Source organism: Pipistrellus kuhlii, unplaced genomic scaffold, assembly GCF_014108245.1.
Source record: "Pipistrellus kuhlii isolate mPipKuh1 unplaced genomic scaffold, mPipKuh1.p scaffold_m20_p_57, whole genome shotgun sequence".
Taxonomy (NCBI): domain Eukaryota; kingdom Metazoa; phylum Chordata; class Mammalia; order Chiroptera; family Vespertilionidae; genus Pipistrellus; species Pipistrellus kuhlii.
In genome coordinates, this window is record NW_023425559.1 from 162,992 (window position 1) to 182,703 (window position 19,712).

The 19,712-nt window shown below is 72.9% G+C and overlaps 1 protein-coding gene across 2 annotated transcripts in view; it reads left to right on the forward strand.

The window, feature by feature from the left end:
• RXRA (retinoid X receptor alpha) overlaps positions 1 to 19,712 on the forward strand; it is a 76,992-nt gene that overhangs the window by 37,495 nt on the left and 19,785 nt on the right. For both annotated transcript variants that reach the window (XM_045573836.1, XM_036416897.1), the window contains 3 exons: positions 15,295 to 15,560; positions 19,140 to 19,290; positions 19,476 to 19,655. In XM_045573836.1, coding sequence (XP_045429792.1) covers positions 15,295 to 15,560; positions 19,140 to 19,290; positions 19,476 to 19,655 — 597 coding nt within the window. Of the gene's footprint in view, positions 1 to 15,294; positions 15,561 to 19,139; positions 19,291 to 19,475; positions 19,656 to 19,712 lie in introns of those variants that run through there.

A 19,712-nucleotide genomic window follows, 5' to 3' on the forward strand; every position in this document is an offset into this window, starting at 1 on the left:
GCCTTTTGGCCCACCCAGAGGCGGCACATGCTGCTTGCCGTTCTGCCAGCTCCTGGCATGTTCCCGGCGCTTGCCAAGGGTTTGAGCGCCTTTGGCTGGGCCTGCCCGGGCGGGGCCCATGGTGAGACCCCACGGGGGCAGGGGGCCGCGGGCCCTGCTCGGCTGAGGCTCTGGGACGTGTGACCACGTGGCTGTGGGTGATGTGCGAGGTGGGGACAGCGGAGGCGCCGAGCCCGGCCCTGTGAGAGCCCCCCCCCCCCCCCCCCCGGCGTCGGCACGCAGGGGGCTGTGTCCAAGCCTCACCACCGAGGCCACCCAGCCACCGCGCCGTCACCTGGACTCGCTCTTCTGCCCATGGCCCCTGGCAGGCAAGTGGGGGAGCGGGCAGGGGGCCCAGAGGCTGGGTCTGCCATCATCAACGTGCCACGTGGGGGTGGGACCAGATGACGTGGGACCTGCGGGGTTGGGGGTGCTGGGGGCCCGGGGTGTTGTGAGCTGTCAGGACCGGCCCCGGGCCTAGCCCTGGTCCCCGGTGCCGGGCTTGTGGCCCCCTGTGGCCGGGGGAGCGGGGCTCCGGCACGGCCCGCCCGGGTGCTGACGGTGGCGGGAGCAGCTGTTAGGGTGAGGCTCGTGGGGCACAGTGACTGACTCAGTGGGTGAGGGCCGGGGGATCACACGGGAGCCGCCTGCCCGCCTCGCCCGGAGTGCGGGCTGACGGCCAGGCCCTCCGGCGGCCGAGGAGGATCTGGGGGTCACGGTTGACCAGCAGCCACAGCTGAGCTGGCACGGCTGCCTGGGGAACAAAGCCGGGATGCTCACCCGGCGGGACCGCCCAGCCCGTCCCTCAGGGAGCCGCTCCGGTGTGGTCCCCGCGCCGAACCGGCCGCGCCGGCCGCTGGGAGGCCTGAGGGACCGGCCAGCCCGGAGCAGGTGAGCGCCTCGGACTGGCCAGGGTCCTGCTGAAACCGGCTGCCGGAGGTGTGCGCATCGTTGTCATGGGAACCTGTGCCCACGGCCGCGAGCCCCGCCCATCGGTCAGCTCGGAGGACGACGCCCTCCCGCCAGAGCGGGCCCCGCCCCTCGGCCCCCGGGGAGCCTGGACGCCCTCCCACCGCGAGCGTCACCCTGCTGGGGCCCGGTGTGCGGACCCGCACTGGCAGGCGGGGTGAGCGGGGTACGAGGCCCCACAGCAAGCTGGGTTTCAAGTGAGAGGGGGTGTTAGCAGAGGGCTGCCCTGCGGCCAGGGGGCGCTGGAGAGAGACCGAGGCAGGGCTGCGGCCCTTCTGTGAGGTCCTCAGTGAGCCCCCGCCCACTGCACTGGTGCCCCCTCTGCCTCCTGCCCCCCTCTACACCGCTGCCCCCGCCCGTTTTTCTGCACCGCTGCCCCCCTGCCCCCGCCCGCCTGCACCGCTGCCCCCTGCCCCCGCCCGCTGCACCGCTGCCCCCTCTGTCCCGCCCACTGCACCGCTGCCCCCTGCCCCCCGGCCTGACTGCACCGCTGCCCCTCCACCCCGCCCGGCAGCACCGCTGGCACCCTCAACCCCGCCCTCTGCACGCTGCCCATCCCCCCCCGCTGCACCGCTTGCCCCTGCCCCGCCCGCTGCACCGCTGCCCCCTGCCCCGCCCGCTGCACCGCTGCCCCCTGCCCCCGCCCGCTGCACCGCTGCCCCCTGCCCCCGCCCGCTGCACCGCTGCCCCCTGCCCCCGCCCGCTGCACCGCTGCCCCCCTCCACCCGCCGCCGCTGCACCGCTGCCCCCTCCACCCCGCCGCTGCACCGCTGCCCCCCCGCCCCCGCACGCGGCCCCCTGCCCCCGCCCCGCTGCCTCCGCTGCCCCCTCTGTCCCGCCCGCTTTGCACCGCTGCCCCCTCCACCCCGCCCGCCTGCACCGCTGCCCCCTGCCCGCCCGCTGCACCGCCCTGCCCCCTCTGTCCCGCCCGCTGCACCGCTGCCCCCTCCACCCCGCCCGCTGCACCGCTCCCCCCTCCCCCGCCACGCTGCACCGCTGCCCCCCCACCCCGCCCGCTGCACCGCTGCCCCTCCACCCCGCCCGCTGCACCGCTTGCCCCTCGTCCCGCCCGCGCACCGTGCCCCCCGCCCACTGCCCCGCTTGCCCCCACCCCGCCCGCTGCACCGCTGCCCCCCCCCGCCCCCGCTGCACCGCTTGCCCTCCACCCCCCCGCTGCACCGCTGCCCCTCCCACCCCCGCCCGCTGCACCGCTGCCCTCCACCCCGCCCGCTGCACCGCTGCCCCCTGCCCCGCCCGCTGCCACCGCTGCCCCCTGCCCCCCCCGCTGCACCGCGGCCCCTCGGCCGGCGCGGGGCTGTCCTGGCAGCGGGTTCCAGGGCCAGGAAGAACTTGGCCCCGCTCCCAGCGCTGGCCGTGGGCTTTGGGCCTGTGCGTGCAGCCTGGGCGCAGCCTGGGCAGGCACCCACGGGCCTCCTGGGGGGATGGGGGCCCGGGGGCTGCAGGCTGTGTGCCGTGGCCCCTGCGCCACTTCCCGGCCAGCCGCTGGCTCATGGGCCACAAAAGACATCTGTGCCCGGAAGAATGACCCGTTGTGTGGCTGGAGGGCGGCCAGCGCCGGCAGGCCCCTTCCCCCCTCCGTGCTTCCTGCAGAGCCCCTCCCCCACAGAGCCCTCTCCTCCCCCCCAGAGCCCAGCCTGCGGTCCATCCAGCCCTCAGCCCTCCTCCCCACTGCTGGCTCTGCTGTGCCCGCCTCGGCCCTCCGCCCTCCGCCCTCCGCCCTCCGGGCTGCTGAGCTGGCTCCCCCTCTGGACCTCACCTCCCATCCTGACCACCTCCTCCCCCCCAGCTGCTGGGCAGCACCTTTGCCGTCCCTCCTGCAGGATGCTCCTGACTGGCGCTCAGGGCCCTGTGCACAGAGTGCCTCCTGCCAGGGCTGTGGGGTGGCCAGTGCCGAGGGCATGCGCCCTCCCACAGTGCCTCTTGGGCTTCTCCAGGGCCACGGCCCCAGGCCAGGCGGAGAGGAGCACAGGGATGCAGTGGCTGGGCGCTGGGCGCCCGATTGCCCGCCGCCGGCAGCAGGCCGGCCAGCGGGAGGGTTTGAGCTCAGGTCCGCCGCGGCCCCGGCCCTGGCCCCTCGCCGTGCCGCCCGGACTGGCCCCTCGCCGTGCCGCCCGGACTGGCCCCTCGCCGTGCCGCCCGGACTGGCCCCTCGCCGTGCCGCCGCCCTGGGCTGGCGTGTGCCGGATTGAGGAAACGAGCCGGTCCCTGTCCTTTTCCAAGAAGCGCTCGCCCGGCCAATGGGAGCTGCTGTGGTCGCAGGTGTCTGGGAGGGCGGCGGCAGCGGGAAAGGGGAACTCAGCGCCGGGCAGCCGAGCGCCACTCATTCCTGACGAGGTCCCAGCGCCTGGGGAGCCGGCCACCCGGTCTCCTCCTCCCGGCCTCCTCCTCCGGGCCTCCTCCTCCCGGCCTCCTCCTCCCAGCCTCCTCCTCCCGGCCTCCTCCTCCCGGTCTCCTCCTCCCGGCCTCCTTCTCCCGGCCTCCTTCTCCCGGCCTCCTTCTCCCGGCCTCCTCTTCCCGCCTCCTCCTCCTGGCCTCCTCCTCCTGGCCTCCTCCTCCTGGCCTACCTCCTCCCAGCCTCCTCCTCCCGGCCTCCTTCTCCTCCTTCCTCCGGGCCTCCTCCTCCCGGCCTCCTCCTCCCGGCCTCCTTCTCCTCCTTCCTCCCAGCCTCCTCCTCCCGGCCTCCTCCTCCCGGCTCCCTCTCCGTTCCTCGCCTCCTTCCTCCGCCCTTCCTCCCAGGCCTCCTCCTCCCGGCCTCCTCCTCCCGGCCTCCTTCTCCTCCTTCCTCCGCCTCCTTCCGGCCTTCCTCCGGGCCTCCTCCTCCAGGCCTCCTCCTCCGGCCCTCTCCTCCTCCTCGGCCTCCTCCTCCCGGCCTCCTCTTCCAGCCTCCTCCTCTCCGGCCTCCTTCCTCCTCCGGGCCTCCCAGCCCGCTCCTCCTCTGGGCCTCCCCTCCCGGCCTCCTCCTCCGGGCCTCCTCCTCCCGGCCTCCTCCTCCTGGCCTCCCTCCTCCGGGCCTCCTCCTCCCGGCTTCCTCCTCCTGGCCTCCCTCCTCCGGCCCTCCTCCTCCCGGCCTCCCTCCTCCCGGCCCTCCTCCCCCTCCCTTCCGGGCCCCTCTCCTCTTTGCCTCCTCCTCCCGGCCTCCTTCCCGGCCTCCTCCTCCCGGCCTCCTCCTCCCGGCCTCCTTCTCCTGGGCTCCCTCCTCGTCAGCGCCTGCACCGAGCCGCCACGCTGCATCGCCGCCGGAGGCTGCGGGACCCCGAGCCCGCGGGCGGGGGGCCGATGGGGCCGTCGCCGTGGTGGGACCTCCCGCCCGCGCTCGCCATGCGGCTGCACCTCCTGGCCTCTCTCTCGGGCGGCGGCCTGGGCTGGCGGGCCGGCGACCGCAGGCGGCTGGCAGGTGAGGGCCGGGCTCGGGCGGCGCGGCCGCGGGGTCCGGCCCACGGTGAGCGCTCATGCAGGTCTGTCTGGGAGGCCGGCGCTGGGCACGGGCCGCCTCACAGCACGCCTCCCGGTGCCCGGCCCGGCAGCCGGCCCGGCGCTTCACGCGTGGCCTCTCTCACAGCCGGGCAGGGCCACCGGGCGGGCCGGCCCGGCGTGGCGTCCCCGGCGGTGCCGGTCGGGAGGGGACTGGCCGCTCTGCCTGCCTCAGGGCGCTCTGGCTCTGCCTCTCCCCTCCCCAGGGCGGGAACAAAGGCTGGGACGGAGGGGGTCTCCCTGGAGGCTGCCGAGGACCGCCGTCCTCCTGGCCGCGAGGAGCTGTGGGCCCGGCTCGCGGGGCCGTGGCGGAGGCCTGCGTGCGGAGGGGAAGCTGGGCCCGGGCTCACCCTGTGGTGCGGGAGTGAGGCTCCAGCCGCAGGATCGTCCCGGAGTGGTTCTCGGCCGGCGTTCCCGTGGACGGCCCACGGCCGCTCCCTCGCGCGGGGACGGGCACCGGGCGGGCGCCGTGTGGGGCTGCGCCGTGTCTCCGGGAACTCCTGGCGGTGGAGCTGGAACGTGAGATCGGAGGACGGGCACCGGCCGGCGCCGTGCCGTCCACGACGCCCCTCAGACTCCCCGCTCTGTGGGCGGGCGAGGGTCAGGCCCAGGTGTGTGGCCCCCACACTGTCCTGCGGCCCGAGAGCCTCGCGCGCCCCGTCTCCCTGCCACCGGGACCGTGGCCGGCCACGCAGCTCCCGCCTTGGCGTCCCTGTCTGTGAAATGGGCAGAAGGAGACGTTTCCGGCCAGGCTCTCAGCGTGACTGAGGGTTGCAGTCTGTGCTTTTACCCAGAGACACGCTGGGCTGTGAGGCCTGCTGTGTGTGTGTGTGTGTGTGGAGGGGAGTCCCGGCCCTTGGCGCTGGGCCACCCCCCCGAGTCCTGCAGACGTGCCGCCTGCCTCGTGTGTAGTGACCTGGGATGGTGGCTCCGGCCGCTTGCAGGAGGCCGGTGCCTGGACGCGCCCCTGTCTGCCGGCTGCTTGGCCGTGGGTGTGCCCGTGGCCCTGCCTGCGGGCTGTGGACCATGTGTGTGCCCGTGGCCCTGCCTGTGGGCTGTGGACCATGGGTGTGCCCGTGGCCCAGCCTGCCACCTCTTCCAGCTCATTCTCTGGAAATCAGCCCGCACAGCTTGTTAGCGTCATGTGTGGACTCAGGTCGCCAGCCACGAGCAGGGTGTCTGCTGTGAGTCCCACGTGTGGCGTCGGCCGTGAGGGGTTCTCGCTGACCCGGGCCTTGGTGTGCCCGCGCCTGGCCCGGCCGGCTCTGTGGTGAGGGCGTGGCGCGGCGGCGGGCGGTGTCCGCGCTGCCCTCGCTGACGGCCCGGGGACAGCCGAGTGCCCGCGGGCCGGTGCTCGGGGTCCCCAGGCGTCGGGCGCTGTGTGTCTTCGCTCGGGGGCCGCTCCCCGGACTGCATGGGGTCAGGAGCTGAGTTCTCGGACCTGAGGGCATGGTTCGGGGTCCCTCTCCTCTCCGCCCGATGCCAGAGGCCCCCACTCTCCGGAGGGTCTGAGAGCTGGGCTGCTGGGCTTGCTCTCCAGGCTCGGTGCTGCCTGTCCCCAGGGGGGTGGCCCTGCCACTGGGCCACTCATTGGCCACTTGACTGGCCCAGGGCGGTGCGCCCAGCCCTGCCCCATCCCCTGTGCCCGGGCACTCAGATAGCAGTGAAAGCTGTCCCCGCGCCCTCCCCACGCGACCGGCCTCAGCCACCCAGGGGTGCTGGGGGACCCAGACAGGTGGACGGTGACAAGGCCGAGAGGGTCAGGCCGGGGCGCTGGCAGGGACTGCAGGGCGGAGGCGCCTACCCAGGCGGCCAGAGCAGTGGGCCCGGCGGCTGGGGAGGGGCCCTGGCTCGGCCTCGGGCGGGTCAGGCTTCGGGGTTTGGGACGGCAGGTGGGAGCGGTGGGAGGTCCTGGCAGTGACTGAGGAGGCAGTGGCCGTCCTGCCAAGTGACCACGAAGGGCTGGCCGTGGGCGGGCGCGCTGAGCCCTCCTGGGGTCTCAGTCTGCCCCTCCCCTTCCGCCTGAGGCCCTGTGGGCTGGTGGCTCGCTGGGTGCTGCCATGGCACCCCCCGGCACCTGCCCGCCCTCCTGTCTGTGGGGTCAGCAGCCGGTTTCCTCCACTGTCAGGGAATCGGAGACGGGCCCCTTGGCCGCCACCCCAGCTGGGCCAGGAGGGAGGCCTTGGGTTGGGGACGTGGGTGGATGTCCCGTGAGGATGGGGGTGGAGGTTCTGGGTCCGAGGGTACACCTCTCGCCCCTGGGCCTTTGTCTCCTCAGTGCAGAATGCAGACCCTCCATCCGCCTGCCCCGTGCCTGCCAGGGACCCTGGGGGCGGGGGAGGGCAGAGCCTGGCACAGCAGGTCCAGGGTGGCTGGGCGGAGGTGGCCAGCAGTGAGGGCCCGGCTGGCCTGCGGGGCCGGGTCTCAGGGCAGAGCCCCGGGGCTCTCGGGGTGAGGGGCCAGGCTGAGCCGGGCGTTGACAGGCAGGTGGGGGTGCGGTAGGCTGTCTGGGTGGGTGGGAGGTGGGTGCCTCTGTGCTGGCCCAGGGGAGCCCCACGCAGGCCCGCCCATGGGAGGCGCCGGCCCCGTGGCGCTGGGGAAGCCCCTGGCGGCGGGCAGACCTGGCGGCGGGCAGGCCTCCGTTCTCGGTCTGTCTCACCGGTGAGGCCCCGTCTCCCGCCTGCAGAGGCCCGGCCGGCCCGGCCCCCGCACCTGCCGTCTGAGTCAGTGCCGTGGGCGAGCCTGCCTCTGCCAGGCGGGCGCCGTGGGGGTCTCGGTGCAGGGCCTTGTGCTCACGCCCTCGGCAGCGGGGGTCTCGGGGAGCCGTCTCGAACCCGTGGGGGCGGGGCTGCTCCTCCGTGGACGCCCGGCAGGCCCTGGGTGAGCCCATGTGTTTGTCCTCCAGCGGGGTCCCGGGAGGAGCCAGCCGTGCGGGGCCCCGGAAGCTGCGCCCCGAGCGCCCCCCTCCCGGGCCCATCGGGACGTGCTGGCCGCCGCCGGGCGTCGCCTCCGGGCCCCCCTGCACCGCAGGTGGCCGGGCCGTGGCCTGTCTGCGAGCCTCGGGGGACGCGCCGACGACGACGAGAGACGGGCGTCGGTTCCACGACAGACAGGAGCCGCGGGCGCTCAAAGCGAAAGAGGAGCGCCCCTTTCCTGTTAGAGAGAAACCGCCCCGCCAGCCGCAGCCGGCCTGGCTGCTGTGGGAGCCGGGGTTTCACCAGGAATTCCCCCTCCGCCACCCTCCTGCCGGCGGGCGGGCGCCGGGGGGTGCGGCCGAGGGGGACCTGCCTGGACGGGAGGCCGCTGCGCCCGGAGCCCTCGGCCTCACAGGTGAGCGTGCTTCCCGCTGCCCGCGCCGGCCCCGCCGGGCCCCGCCGGCCGCCCCTGCCCGCTCCCCTGGCGGGCCCGGCTCTGCACCGCGCGGCGCGCCGGCGGCTCCTGCTCTGGCTTGGAGTGGCCTCGGCCTCGCCGGCCCCTCGGCTCCCCCACGGGGCGTCAGAGCCGTAAGGAGTGCCGTGTGGTGCGCACGTGGAGACACGTCATAGGGCTGCCGCTTAGACGTGTCCTGGTCAGAGTCTCTGTCCTCGGGGGACGCACAGCCCAGGGCGGGGCAGGGCCCTGTGCCCAGCGTCTCGCTCGGTCCCTGGGCCCGTGGGCTCCTGTCGGGTGGGCCGGGCCGTGACAGCATCACCAGCTCCGTCTCCACGGCCTTCCTGCCCCACGCCGCCCCTGAGCCACCCATGCTGCACCGCGCTGCCTGCCCGAGTCCCCGCAGGCCTGGGGCGGACTGCCCCTGCCCCCCCGAGCCTATTACACCACTGGGCGAGGGGCCTGGGCCAGCTGCCCGGCAGCAGACCGGTGTCTGCCGGCTGCACCCGGGAGGGAGGGTTAGGGGTGGCCAGTGTGTGCTGTCCTGCACCCCCCCCCCCCAGCACGTTCCCTAAGCGGGAGGCGCTGGGGCATGGACGTGGCTTTGGAGCAGATAGAGCCCCCGGCTTCAGGGTGCCGCTGGGCAGCCAGGGCCCCCGTGCCGCCGTGGGCATCTGTAGGAGTGCCGCCAGCTGGGCGGGGGGTGGCAGCATCCACTGAGGATTGCGGGAAGGTGGTGCCGGTGCGTTTGGTTGACTGTGGCTGGGCTGGCGTGAGGCCGTGGCCACAGCCCCCGGGCCCGTGGGCCTCCGGAGGGTGGGCACGGGGTTGGGGCAGCTTCCTGCCAGGCCCTGGCCCTCTGCCCAGTGCGTTGGCTCCATCACTCCTCGGCTCCTTCTCCAACACCTCCACGCCCAGGCCCCGATGGCTGGTCACAGGTGTCCCTCCTGGCCACACCCTCCTCCTGGCTGGGCCCCCTCCCCCCACAGCTGGGCTCCGGCCGCACCTGCCGCTCTGGGCCAGCCACAGTGCCAGGCTGTATGAGTGGCTGAGCGAGGGCGGCTGCTGCCCTGGGCACCAATTTCTCCTCCCCCTCCCTGCCCCTCCGCTCTCCAGCCCGGGCTGCTCCGTCTCCCCGTCAGCCTCCCTGGCTCATCCTTTTGTTGTGCAGTGGGCAGGGCGAGGGGTTGCTCACATGGTGACGATGATGACGATGATGACGATGATGATGGTGGTGGTGGTGGTGGTGATGACGGTGATAATGACGATGTTGATAGGGATGATGATGGCGATGGTGATGGTGATGGTGGTGATGGTGGTGATGGTGAAGGTGGTGATGGTGAAGGTGGTGATGGTGAAGGTGGTGATGGTGGTGATGGTGATGCTGGTGGTGATGACGGTGATAATGACGATGTTGATAGGGATGATGATAGCGATGGTGATGGTGATGGTGATGGTGATGGTGGTGATGGTGAAGGTGGTGATGGTGAAGGTGGTGATGGTGGTGATGGTGATGATGGTGGTGATGACGGTGATGACGGTGATAATGACGATGTTGATAGTGATGATGATAGCGATGGTGATAGCGATGGTGGTGGTGGTGATGGTGATGGTGAAGGTGGTGGGGATGGTGATGGGTGATGATGGTGATGGTGATGGTGAAGGTGGTGGGGATGATGGTGATGGTGATGGTGGTGGTGGTGGTGAAGGTGGTGGAGATGATGGTGCAGACGTGTTTGTCATCGAGGGCTCATTGGGTGCCGGTGCACCCATCATCCTGCCCTGAGCTCTGTTACGGAGCGTATTGCACCTTCCCCTTCCCTGCCCCTGGGCACCCCGTGTGGGCCCGGGCTGGGGGCAGGTGGAGGCAGCACTGGGAGAGGCGGGCAGTGGTCTCCGGGAGCAGGTGGGGCTGACATTCCTTACAGCCACTTCCTGTGGCCAGAGGGTGGGGGCAGGGATGAAGGAGGTGCATGTGTTGGTCCCCCCTCGGGGGGCCGGGCACCACCTCTTCCTCCCCCTCCTCTTCCTCCCCTCCTCTCTCCTCCCTCCTCTAGGGCTGGGAGGGTCTGGGCCAGCCCTGACTCCCGTATGGAGTGGCGCCCGAGTTCTGGCCCCTCCAGCTGACCGACTGCGGGGCCTGGCAGAGGGAGGTGCCCGGGTCCCTTCCGGCCAGTTGGTGGCCTCTGCCTAGGGCCCTGTGCTGCCTGGTTGCACCCTCTGACCTACGCGGAGGCCCAGGCTCTGGGAGGCACGCCGAGGTGTCTGGTCACCCCGAGGGCACCGCTGACAGGGCTGAGATTTGGGGCCGGGGCCATGGGCTGGGCAAAGGGCAGGGTGGCCACGGAGGAGCTGAAATTTCAGCTGAGCACTCGAGCCGTAAACTGACCTGGCCGGGCCGGGGGGAGCCCGCTCTGGGGTCAGAGGGCCAGGCCCCGAGCTGGCCTGCAGTCTGCAAGGAGGCCAGAGCGGGCACTGGTGGTGTCCGTCCCCCCTGCCAGGCCCTGCCCGCAGCCCTGCTCTTGGCATTCCCGCTCACAGCCGGGACCCTGGCGGAGCCCCTGGCACCGGGGCCAGCACGCTGGCGCAGGCCTGCCCGCCTCAGTTCCTGCCTGCAGGCCCCCCTGTCCCCACACCCGCTTCCCCCAAACCCTGGCGCGCCGTGGTCCCACCGCAGCCCCCGCCGGCGGCCACTTCTCCTCCGGGCGCAGGGGAAGCGGTCCTTCCGGAGGGGGGGCTGAGGGGGCGCCTCCCTGCAGGGCTTCCGTTCTGGGGGCGCGCCAGGCCGGGCTCCGAGATGCAGGGCGGGTGCTTATGCTCCAGCCTGGCCTTCTCCTGTGGCTGCTGGCTCTCCGAGGGGCCTCTTACCCTTTGTGCCCGCCTCCCCTCCGGGCACCCCCCTGGGCACCCCTCCCAGGCACCCCTGTACTCCATGCCTCTCCTGGGTGCTCCTGGCCCACTCCAGCCCCGGGGGACCCTCCCCTGCGCCTTGGTGTGGACCCGGCTGGACCTGCTGCCCGCATCGCTCCTGCAAACTCAGGAGGGCCTCGGGGGACCTGCAGTCCCCTTTCCAAGAACTAGGGGTTCCCTGCCTGCCGGGAGGGGCTGAGTCTGGGGCTCCCCCAGCAGCACACGCTGGCATTTCCTGCCTCCCCGTCCTCCCCCGCCTGCCAGGCAGAGGCCGGAAGGGCACGGTGGGGGTTCCCGGCTGCGAGGCCCGGGGGGGCCCAGGGCCGTGCTGGGGGGCCTGTGCAGCTCAGGAGCGGGGTCCGGTGGGGCACCCCTCTCCGGGGCCTGCGGCAGCTGCCGCGGTGGAGGTGGCTCTGCTGCAGACGCCCATCGCGGAGACTCGCCACCTCCGAGCGGCCGGGCGGCGTCCCGCGAGGACACTGCACTCCAGCTTGGAGTGCGACCTCGCCCTCCGCCTCTCCCCGGCCCGCCCGGCGCTGCCTGAGCTGCCGAGCGGCCACCGCCTCCCTCTGCTCCTCGCTCCCGCTCTGGCCTCCTGGTGTTTTGTGGCCTCGACTCCTCCTTGTGCCGGATCTGTCTGCCGCCTCTTCCAGGCTGCCTTCCCGGACTGACCCGGCAGCTCTGTGAGGCCCCTTCGCCGGCCGGGCTGCCTGTGTGGACAGGGCCTGTCCCTTCCCGGAGGTCCCTCCCCCGAGGCCCACCGGAGCTGCTGGTGTACGGGGTGAGGGGCTGGGTTTGTCCTCCCTCAGGCCCCGTGTGTGCGCCCCTCGGCGGTGGGTGGGCCGGGGCTGTGCGCAGAGCGAGGATCAGATAAGCTGTGGTGACGAGGCCGGGTCCCCAGTAGGACTTTCCAGAACCTTATCGCCTCATCTGCCGCTCGGCGGTGGGTGGGGCCCGCCAGCGGGAGGCGGGCCAGGCTCGGGGCGCAGGGCCTGCCCCGGGGCGGCTGGGGTGCTTGGCCTTTTCTTCCTGACATTCCTTTCCTGGCCCGAGTGTGTCTGCAGAAGATTCCAGAACACACACCCGGCCATTGTCACCGGCCTCCCAGCGTGTCTGTGGCCGTGTGTAAACAGGAAGGCCCCGGGGGCCGGGCAGCCATCCTGCACGCAGGCACGTGGGCCCCGGCTCACAGGCTGCTCCGGGCTATGGCTGCAGCCCCGACCCTGGGGTGCCCAGGACGGGGCACAGGACGGGGCGCACAGGACGGGGCACAGGACGGGGGGCACAGGATGGGGGGCACAGGACGGGGCGCACAGGACGGGGCACAGGACGGGGCACACAGGACGGGGCACACAGGACGGGGCGCACAGGACGGGGCACAGGACGGGGCACACAGGACGGGGCACAGGACGGGGCGCACAGGACGGGGCACACAGGACGGGGCGCCCAGGACGGGGGGCACAGGACGGGGCACACAGGACGGGGCGCACAGGACGGGGGGCACAGGACGGGGCACAGGACGGAGGGCACAGGACGGGGCACACAGGACGGGGCACAGGACGGGGCGCACAGGACGGGGGGCACAGGACGGGGGGCACAGGTCGGGGCACACAGGACGGGGCACAGGACGGGGCACAGGACGGGGCACAGGACGGGGCACACAGGACGGGGCACACAGGACGGGGGGCACAGGACGGGGGGCACACAGGACGGGGCGCACAGGACGGGCGCACAGGACGGGGCACAGGACGGGGCACAGGACGGGGCGCCCAGGATGGGGGGACACAGGATGGGGGCGCGCCTGAGGAGCCAGGCCCCTCCCGTGGGGACGGGCTGCACTCGGAGGCCAAGGCTCCTTCCCGTGTCTCCCTCCTCCCGGGGCCCCTCTGCGCTCTCCTCTCCCCCCACTTCCCCTCCCGCTCACTGGCTCCCTCCTCAGGGCTCTGGGCTGGTGCTGTGGTGCCTGGGGGCTGGGGGAGCTTGGGGGCGCAGCCTGGCAGCCACCTCCCCCCTCCCTTCCTTCCGGCCAAGCTTTCTCCGGGTCTCCCTCCCCTTCCTGCCCCGGAGCAGCAAACAAACAAGACGCAGCCCAGGCCCAGCCTCTCAGCCGCAGGTCCCTGCAGACGTGTGTCCCTGCAGACGTGTGTCCCTGCAGACGTGTGTCCCTGCAGACGTGTGCCATTGCAGGCGTGTCCCTACAGACATGTGCCATTGTAGACGTGTGTCCCTGCAGACGTGTGTCCCTGCAGACGTGTGCGGCCAGCAGCCCCTGGTTCAGGGCCCTCCGTCCCCGCCCCAACGCCCTGCAGAGGGCGGAGAGAGGGGGCAGCTGCGAGAATCCAGGGTGCCCTCGCCCTCTTGGCCATCGCAGTCACAGGCTGGGAGGGAAGATGGGCGTCTCCCTCGGGGCAGCCAGGCCCACTGGCTTCTGGGATTGGGCCCCCCCCAGGCTTTCCGCAGACACCCCCGTGGTCGCCTCTGCCCCAGTGTGGGCTCTGGTGATGTTGGCAACATACATCTTCCCTCTCTCTCCCACCCGGACGGCAGCAGCCCGGCCGGGCCCTGGTCCCCCTCGGCCTCTGCGGAGCGCCTGCCTGTCCGCCCCGCGGAGATGCGTGCAGGCGGGGGGCGGGCACTCCGTGTCCCCGCAGCGGCCTGTGGGCTTCTGGGATGTGCCTCCCAGCGCCTCAGCTCCTTGTCTGTCGGGGGAGGTCAGGGCTGTGCAGGTGCTTCAGGGTCACGTGCCGGCCGCCCGGCCGCGCGACGCCAGGGAGCGATGGCGCACAGGCGGCCGTGTGCTCCCCTGCCGTCGCGGGCTTCCTCGCCTTGGTGCCCGTTCGGGGGGCCTCCTCCAGGCCTGTGCCTGGCGAGGGCTCCGCGGCAGAGCGCCCCTCGCTGTGCAGGCAGGTGCCTGGCAGGCCCGCCGGCGGGAAAGTGGACTTCCGGGAGGGGAAGCCAGAGGCAGTGCTGGCAGCGGGGCTGCGGGGTGGAAACTGGCAGCTGATGGGGAGGACGGCCCGGCGGGGCCTCTGAACCTCCGGTTCCCGCGGGACCCCCGCTCGAGGTGCCCGCGCCGTCCGCCCGAGGCCGGCGGAGGGCCTGGGCCCGGCCGGAGCGGACCCGGGGCGGCCGGCGGGGAGGGGAGGGGAGGGGAGGGCATGGGGACGCGGCGTGCGCGTGATGCTCAGCCCGTGATGCTCTGAGCTTCGGGGGGTCCGAGTCGTCCGGGTGTGGAGGGCTGCCTGGCTGTTGGGGGCGGACAAGCTGGGGGGGGGTGCCCTGACGGGGTGAGGGGACCGGACTCCCCATAGTGCCACGGCCTCTGGGCTGCTCAGAAGTGTGGGCGCTGCCCCTGGCCGGGTGTGGAAGGCTGAGGCCCAGGAGGGGCAAGGCTGGCCCGGACACCCTGCGGCTCCAGCGGCTCCTGCTCAGGCCCCGGGCGGGCGGGGTGCCCACCTGAGCGCGGCTGGGTCTCCTGCTGCCCAGCCCTCGGGGTGGGGTGAGGGGTGTTGGGTGGGAGGCTGACCTGGCGCTGGTTGGGCGTTGAAATCTCTGAGGTGGAAGGCGGGTGCGGACGGCCATGCCGTCCTGCGGCGCCCGACGCCAGGCCTGGCACCCACTGGGCCCCTAGACGCCACCCAGGCCGTGAGTCCGGTCCTGCTGGTCTGTGTGGCCGGAGCGGGCCCAGGCCGGGGGCCGGGAGTAGCTGGCCGTTCGCAGCCAAGGCAGGTGTAGAACACAGGTCCCCCTCCCCCTGTGAAATGGGGTGATGGCAGCCCCCCTCCCCCAGCTCCCGCCTCCGCCTCCCTCCAGGCATTGGTCTGCCCTGGGCAGGGTGCTGGTTCTGCCCCCCAGGGGGCTGTCTCCACAGGACAGCCTGCAGTTTGGCCCCTGAGTACGTGGGAGGGGCTGGCTCTCCGGCTCCCAGGCATGCTGGGGGACAGGCCTGGGCGGTGAGGGTTCGAATGGCAGTCGTTGGCCTCCTTGCTGGACAGGGACCCGGAGCGTCCCGCCGGCTGCCAGCGTCTCGTCCTGCATCTGCCCGGGGCCCTGAGCCTGAAGGCCGAGCCAGGCCGGGTGGTGCGGTGGAGGGAGCCGTCCCTCCGCCTGACCGCCTGGTTGTTGGAGATGGGGGGGGGGGTGAGCCCGGGGGGGGGGGACGGAGCCTGTGTCATTGGGGACGGGGGCGGGGGACGGAGCCCGTGTCGTTGGGGATGGGGGGGGGTGAGCCCGGGGGCGGGGGACGGAGCCTGTGTCGTTGGGGATTGGGGGGGGGGTGAGCCCAGGGGCGGGGGACGGAGCCCGTGTTGTTGGGGATGGGGGGGGGTGAGCCCAGGGGCGGGGGACGGAGCCCGTGTTGTTGGGGATGGGGGGGGGGTGAGCCCGGGGGCGGGGGACGGAGCCGTGTCGTTGGGGATGGGGGGGGGTGAGCCCGGGGGCGGGGGACGGAGCCTGGCTGCTCTCCTCCTGGTCCCAGCCGGGGTGCTGACGGCCCCCTGTGCTTCTGTCTTGCAGACTTCTCCACCCAGGTGAACTCCTCCCCGCTCAGCTCGCCCACCGGCCGGGGCTCCATGGCGGCCCCCTCGCTGCACCCCTCGCTGGGGCCCGGCCTGGGCGCACCGCTCGGCTCCCCGGGACAGCTGCACTCGCCCATCAGCACGCTGAGCTCGCCCATCAACGGCATGGGTCCCCCCTTCTCCGTCATCAGCTCCCCCATGGGCCCCCACTCCATGTCCGTGCCCACCACGCCCACCCTGGGCTTCGGCACCGGCAGCCCGCAGGTAAGTGGGGCGGACCTCGGTGGCAGCCCGCGGCCCGGGGCAGCGCTGTCATGGCCCCTCATCTCTGGGAAGCCGAGCCTGGAAAGGTGACCTCGGCCTGGGTTCGAGCCTGGGTCTGGGTGAGCCCGTGGCCCTCAGAGGTCACCACTCCAGCCTGGCCCTCCCGTAGGGTACGCTGCTTGCGTGGCTCGGCGCTCTGCAGGGGGAATCCGTGCTCAGGCTGCAGCCCCGGGGCCACGTCCTCTCAGGGCCCCTCCTGGGCCTGTCCTTCCCCTCCGTCTGCTCACCCAGGCCCTGAGGCCGCAGTGCTCCCGCCCAGACCCTGGGCAGACACGTCCCTGCCGGGGTGCGGGGCTCGGGCCCGCCTGGCCCCGCTCACGGCCCGGCTGGGGCCTGTCTAGCCAGGCCCGGGGGAGAAGCCCGCCGGCTGTTCCGGGGCGACCGTGTCTCCCCCCTCACCGGGCTGGGGGTCAGCGCAGGCTCCCGTCCCGCAGGGCCCTAGCCCTGGCCTCCCAGGACCCAGAGGCGGGGGGCAGCAGGGCACAGTCACTTTCCGGGCTGCTCTGCGGGTAGCTGCCGCCCCCTCTTGCTGGCTGCGGGCACCGGAAAGGGCAGCCGAGACGGCAGCGGGCAGTGGGAGCTGACGCCCTCGGGCCTGGCCAGCTTGGTGCTCACAGACCTGCCGCCCGGCCTGGCACCCGGGCTGTGTGCGAGGTGGGGGATGCCTGCCTGCTGTGGGCTGGGCAGGGGCAGGTGCCCGGAGCCCCCTCCAGGTCTGCCGTGGTGAGGCCTCCCGGGGCCAGTGGGGGCCGAGTGCGATCGGGAGGAAGGGCGGGTGCGGAGAGCGGAGGATGAGCAGGGCCGGGCGTTGGCCAGGCTGAGTAAGGCCCGTCGGTCCGGCGGGAACTGAAATAAGGGCCGAGGATATGAAAGGGGAAACGGGACCGCGCCCTGGCCCCGCAGGAGCCTTCAGCTCCGGCCCCCGGGAGGCGGGTGAGGGGCTGCGGGAGCCACGGCCCAGCCGAGGCCTGGCAGCGTGGCGCCGAGAAGGGGAAGGAGGACCGCGGGCCGAGGACCTGCCGTGGCCGGTGGGCCTGTCCGGCATTGAGAGAAAAGGCAGGGCGGGCCAGCCGGCGGGGCTCGGCGGCTGAGCACCGACCTATGAGCACCAGGGTTCGATTCCGGTCCGGGCACAGGCCCAGGTGGCGGCTCCATCTCCAGTGGGGGCTGCAGGAGGCAGCTGATCAGTGATTCTCTCATCATGGATGATTCTCTCACTCCTTCTTCTCTGAAATCAATTAAAAAACAACAACATATATATATATATATATATATATATATACACACACACACACACACACACACACACACACATATATGGAGAGGGAGAGGGAGGGAGGGAGAGGGAAGGGGAGGGAGAGAGGGAAGTGTGTGGGCAAAGTGGGTGGCCCAGCTCTGCTGGCTCAGTTGGATGTCATCCTGTGCACTTCAGGGTTGCCAGTTCGATGCCTGGGTGGGCACCTGCCTGGGTGGGCACCTGCCTGGGTGGGCACCTGCCTGGGTGGGCACCTGGCTGGGTGGGCACCTGGCTGGGTGGGCACCTGGCTGGGTGGCAGGTTCGATCCCAGTCAGGGACCTGTGGAAGGCCCTGGTTTGTGGCCGCTCTCACATCGGTGTTTCTCTCCCTCCCTCCCTGGGGCCAGTGGAGGGGCTCCAGCCCCTCCTCTCCCACACGGGCAGGGCCTCCAAGGCTCCCAGCTCCCGCCGACTCTGTGCCCGAGGGCCGCGGAGCCCGGGCGGGCAGGGACCTGCCACCAGCAGCCGGGGAGTCACTGACCCAGACACACCTCCCGCCCATCCAGTCTGCTGGGACCCGGCCAGCCTTCCTTCCAGCCCTGCCTCAGTTTACCTAGGGCAGGCCCGTCCAAGGACGTGCACGTGGGGGGCCGGGAGACAGGGCAGGTGCCCCTTCCACCCAGCATGGGCTGGCAGCCCCAGGAGGGAAACCTTCATTCCTGCCCCGGCCGCCAGCTGACACAGCCGCGGGCCGTGGGGCGGTCCCCCCTCGGGGAGGCTGCAGCCGGGAGCGGTCCCCTCACAGCCTCGGGGGCCCCACAGCTGGCTCCGCAGGGCCGTCCCCCCACTCTCAGGTGTTTGGCCGCAGCCCCTCCCGGTGCCGGCGGCCGGCGGCCTCCCCTCTGGGAGACGGGAGTGGGGGTGCCGGGCGCCTTAGCCGGTCAGTCCCCGCCAGCGGCCCGCAGCCCAGGCCCTGCACTCGGACTTGTGCTCAGAGGCTGACCTCCCGGTCCCCGCGGAGGAGCAGGATGGGGGATAAGCTGCGTCCCCGGGCCTGCAGCTGCGGCCGGCTGTGCGGGTGCCCGGCGGGGTCACTGTGGGCTCTTCTGCAGCCAGTGGGGCCACACCGGGGGTGGGGCATTTCCCGTGGGTTCCCACGCCCCGAGGCCGGCCGGCACAGCCCGGGCGCAGCACGTGGCACGGGGGCGCCTTCTCTCAGCTGCGGTCCCCTCATCGGGCCGCACCCTGCCTCCTGCGGACGGCACCGGCCATGCCGGCCGCCCCGCTCTGCGGTGGGGCCCCGGGATGCCAGCCCGGGGGCTGGCTCTGCGGCTGCAGCCCACCGTGGGGGCGGTGCCCGTCCTCAGCACCCAGCCCGCCGGGCAGAGGAGGGCCGGGCCTGGGGGGCGTGAAACGCTGTTCGGGGCCGTTCCCAGGCGTGTGCCTGAGCGCCACGCTCTTCCGGTCCCGTGAGGAGGGGGTGGGATGGGGGGCCCGGGAAGGAAGAGGGTGAGGTTCCTGTGTGGGGCGGCGCCGGGCTGCCAGGGGGCAGCAGCTGCGGCCGCCGTCCCCCGGTTTCCGCCTCGGCCGGGGGTTTGCAGAAGTGGGCGCTGGGGGCCGCCCGGCCGGGGTCCCGGTGCCTGGGGGGCGGGCGGGCTTGCGGGTGCAGCGGGCAGCACCGTGGGGCCTTCGGTGCCGGCGCGAGAGCCGGGCAGACGCAGCGGAACCAAAACTGCTGTGTCATTGCAGCCCGGCAGCTGTTGCCAGGGTGACCGGTGAGTTTCCCACGCTTCCTCCGAGCGGGCGGCCTGCAGGGCGCCGGGCGCGGGGAGAGGCAGGGGGCCCTGGCCGTCCCCCTCCCGACACACGCGATCGAGACCCCCCTGCCCCCGAGGCCGGGCATGTGGCCGCTGGGCGAACCCCAGCTCTCCTCCCTCCGCGCTGTGCCTGGGCCTCGCTGCCCCGCTGTGTGTTGGGGAGCCCCGAAGTGCCCGGCTCACCGGGACGGTTATGGGGCTCACACCGGCCGGCCGAGGGAGTGCCCAGTAAGGGAGGGGCCGTAGGCGGGCAGGGGCCCGGGCAGCCTGCACCATCGGGCCCACCAGCGGGGGCCGCTCGCTCTGGAGCTCCATGGGGCTCACCCTCTGTTCCCGGCTGTGGCCTGGGGCGGGCAGGGCCCCCTGAGCCCCGGTTTCTCTCTGTAAAGTGGGGGTGCGGCGGGGCGCCACGGCGTGTGCCCAGGGCTCCCGGCGCCGCCAGGCTGAGCCCGCGCTCCCCCCGCAGCTCAGCTCGCCCATGAACCCCGTCAGCAGCTCGGAGGACATCAAGCCCCCGCTGGGCCTCAATGGCGTCCTCAAGGTCCCGGCCCACCCCTCAGGGAACATGGCGTCCTTCACCAAGCACATCTGCGCCATCTGCGGGGACCGCTCCTCAGGTAGGCGGGCGGCACGGGTGGGGCGGGGGCGGGGGCTGGGCCGGCCAGCAGTGAGGGCGCTCGGGCTCCGGGGTGGCCCCGAGGCCCCGAGAGGAGGCAGCTGCTGGCGGTGACGCTGGCACAGGAGCGCAGTGCGGCTGGGCCCGGGTGCGGGGCCGGCGCTCACGGCCCTGCCGCCCGCCCAGGCAAGCACTACGGCGTGTACAGCTGCGAGGGCTGCAAAGGCTTCTTCAAGCGGACGGTGCGGAAGGACCTGACCTACACCTGCCGGGACAACAAGGACTGCCTCATCGACAAGCGCCAGCGCAACCGCTGCCAGTACTGCCGCTACCAGAAGTGCCTGGCCATGGGCATGAAGCGCGAAGGTAGGCGGAGGCTTCTGCTCGCACACCTCCGCGACGGGCGCTCACTCCCCGCGAGGC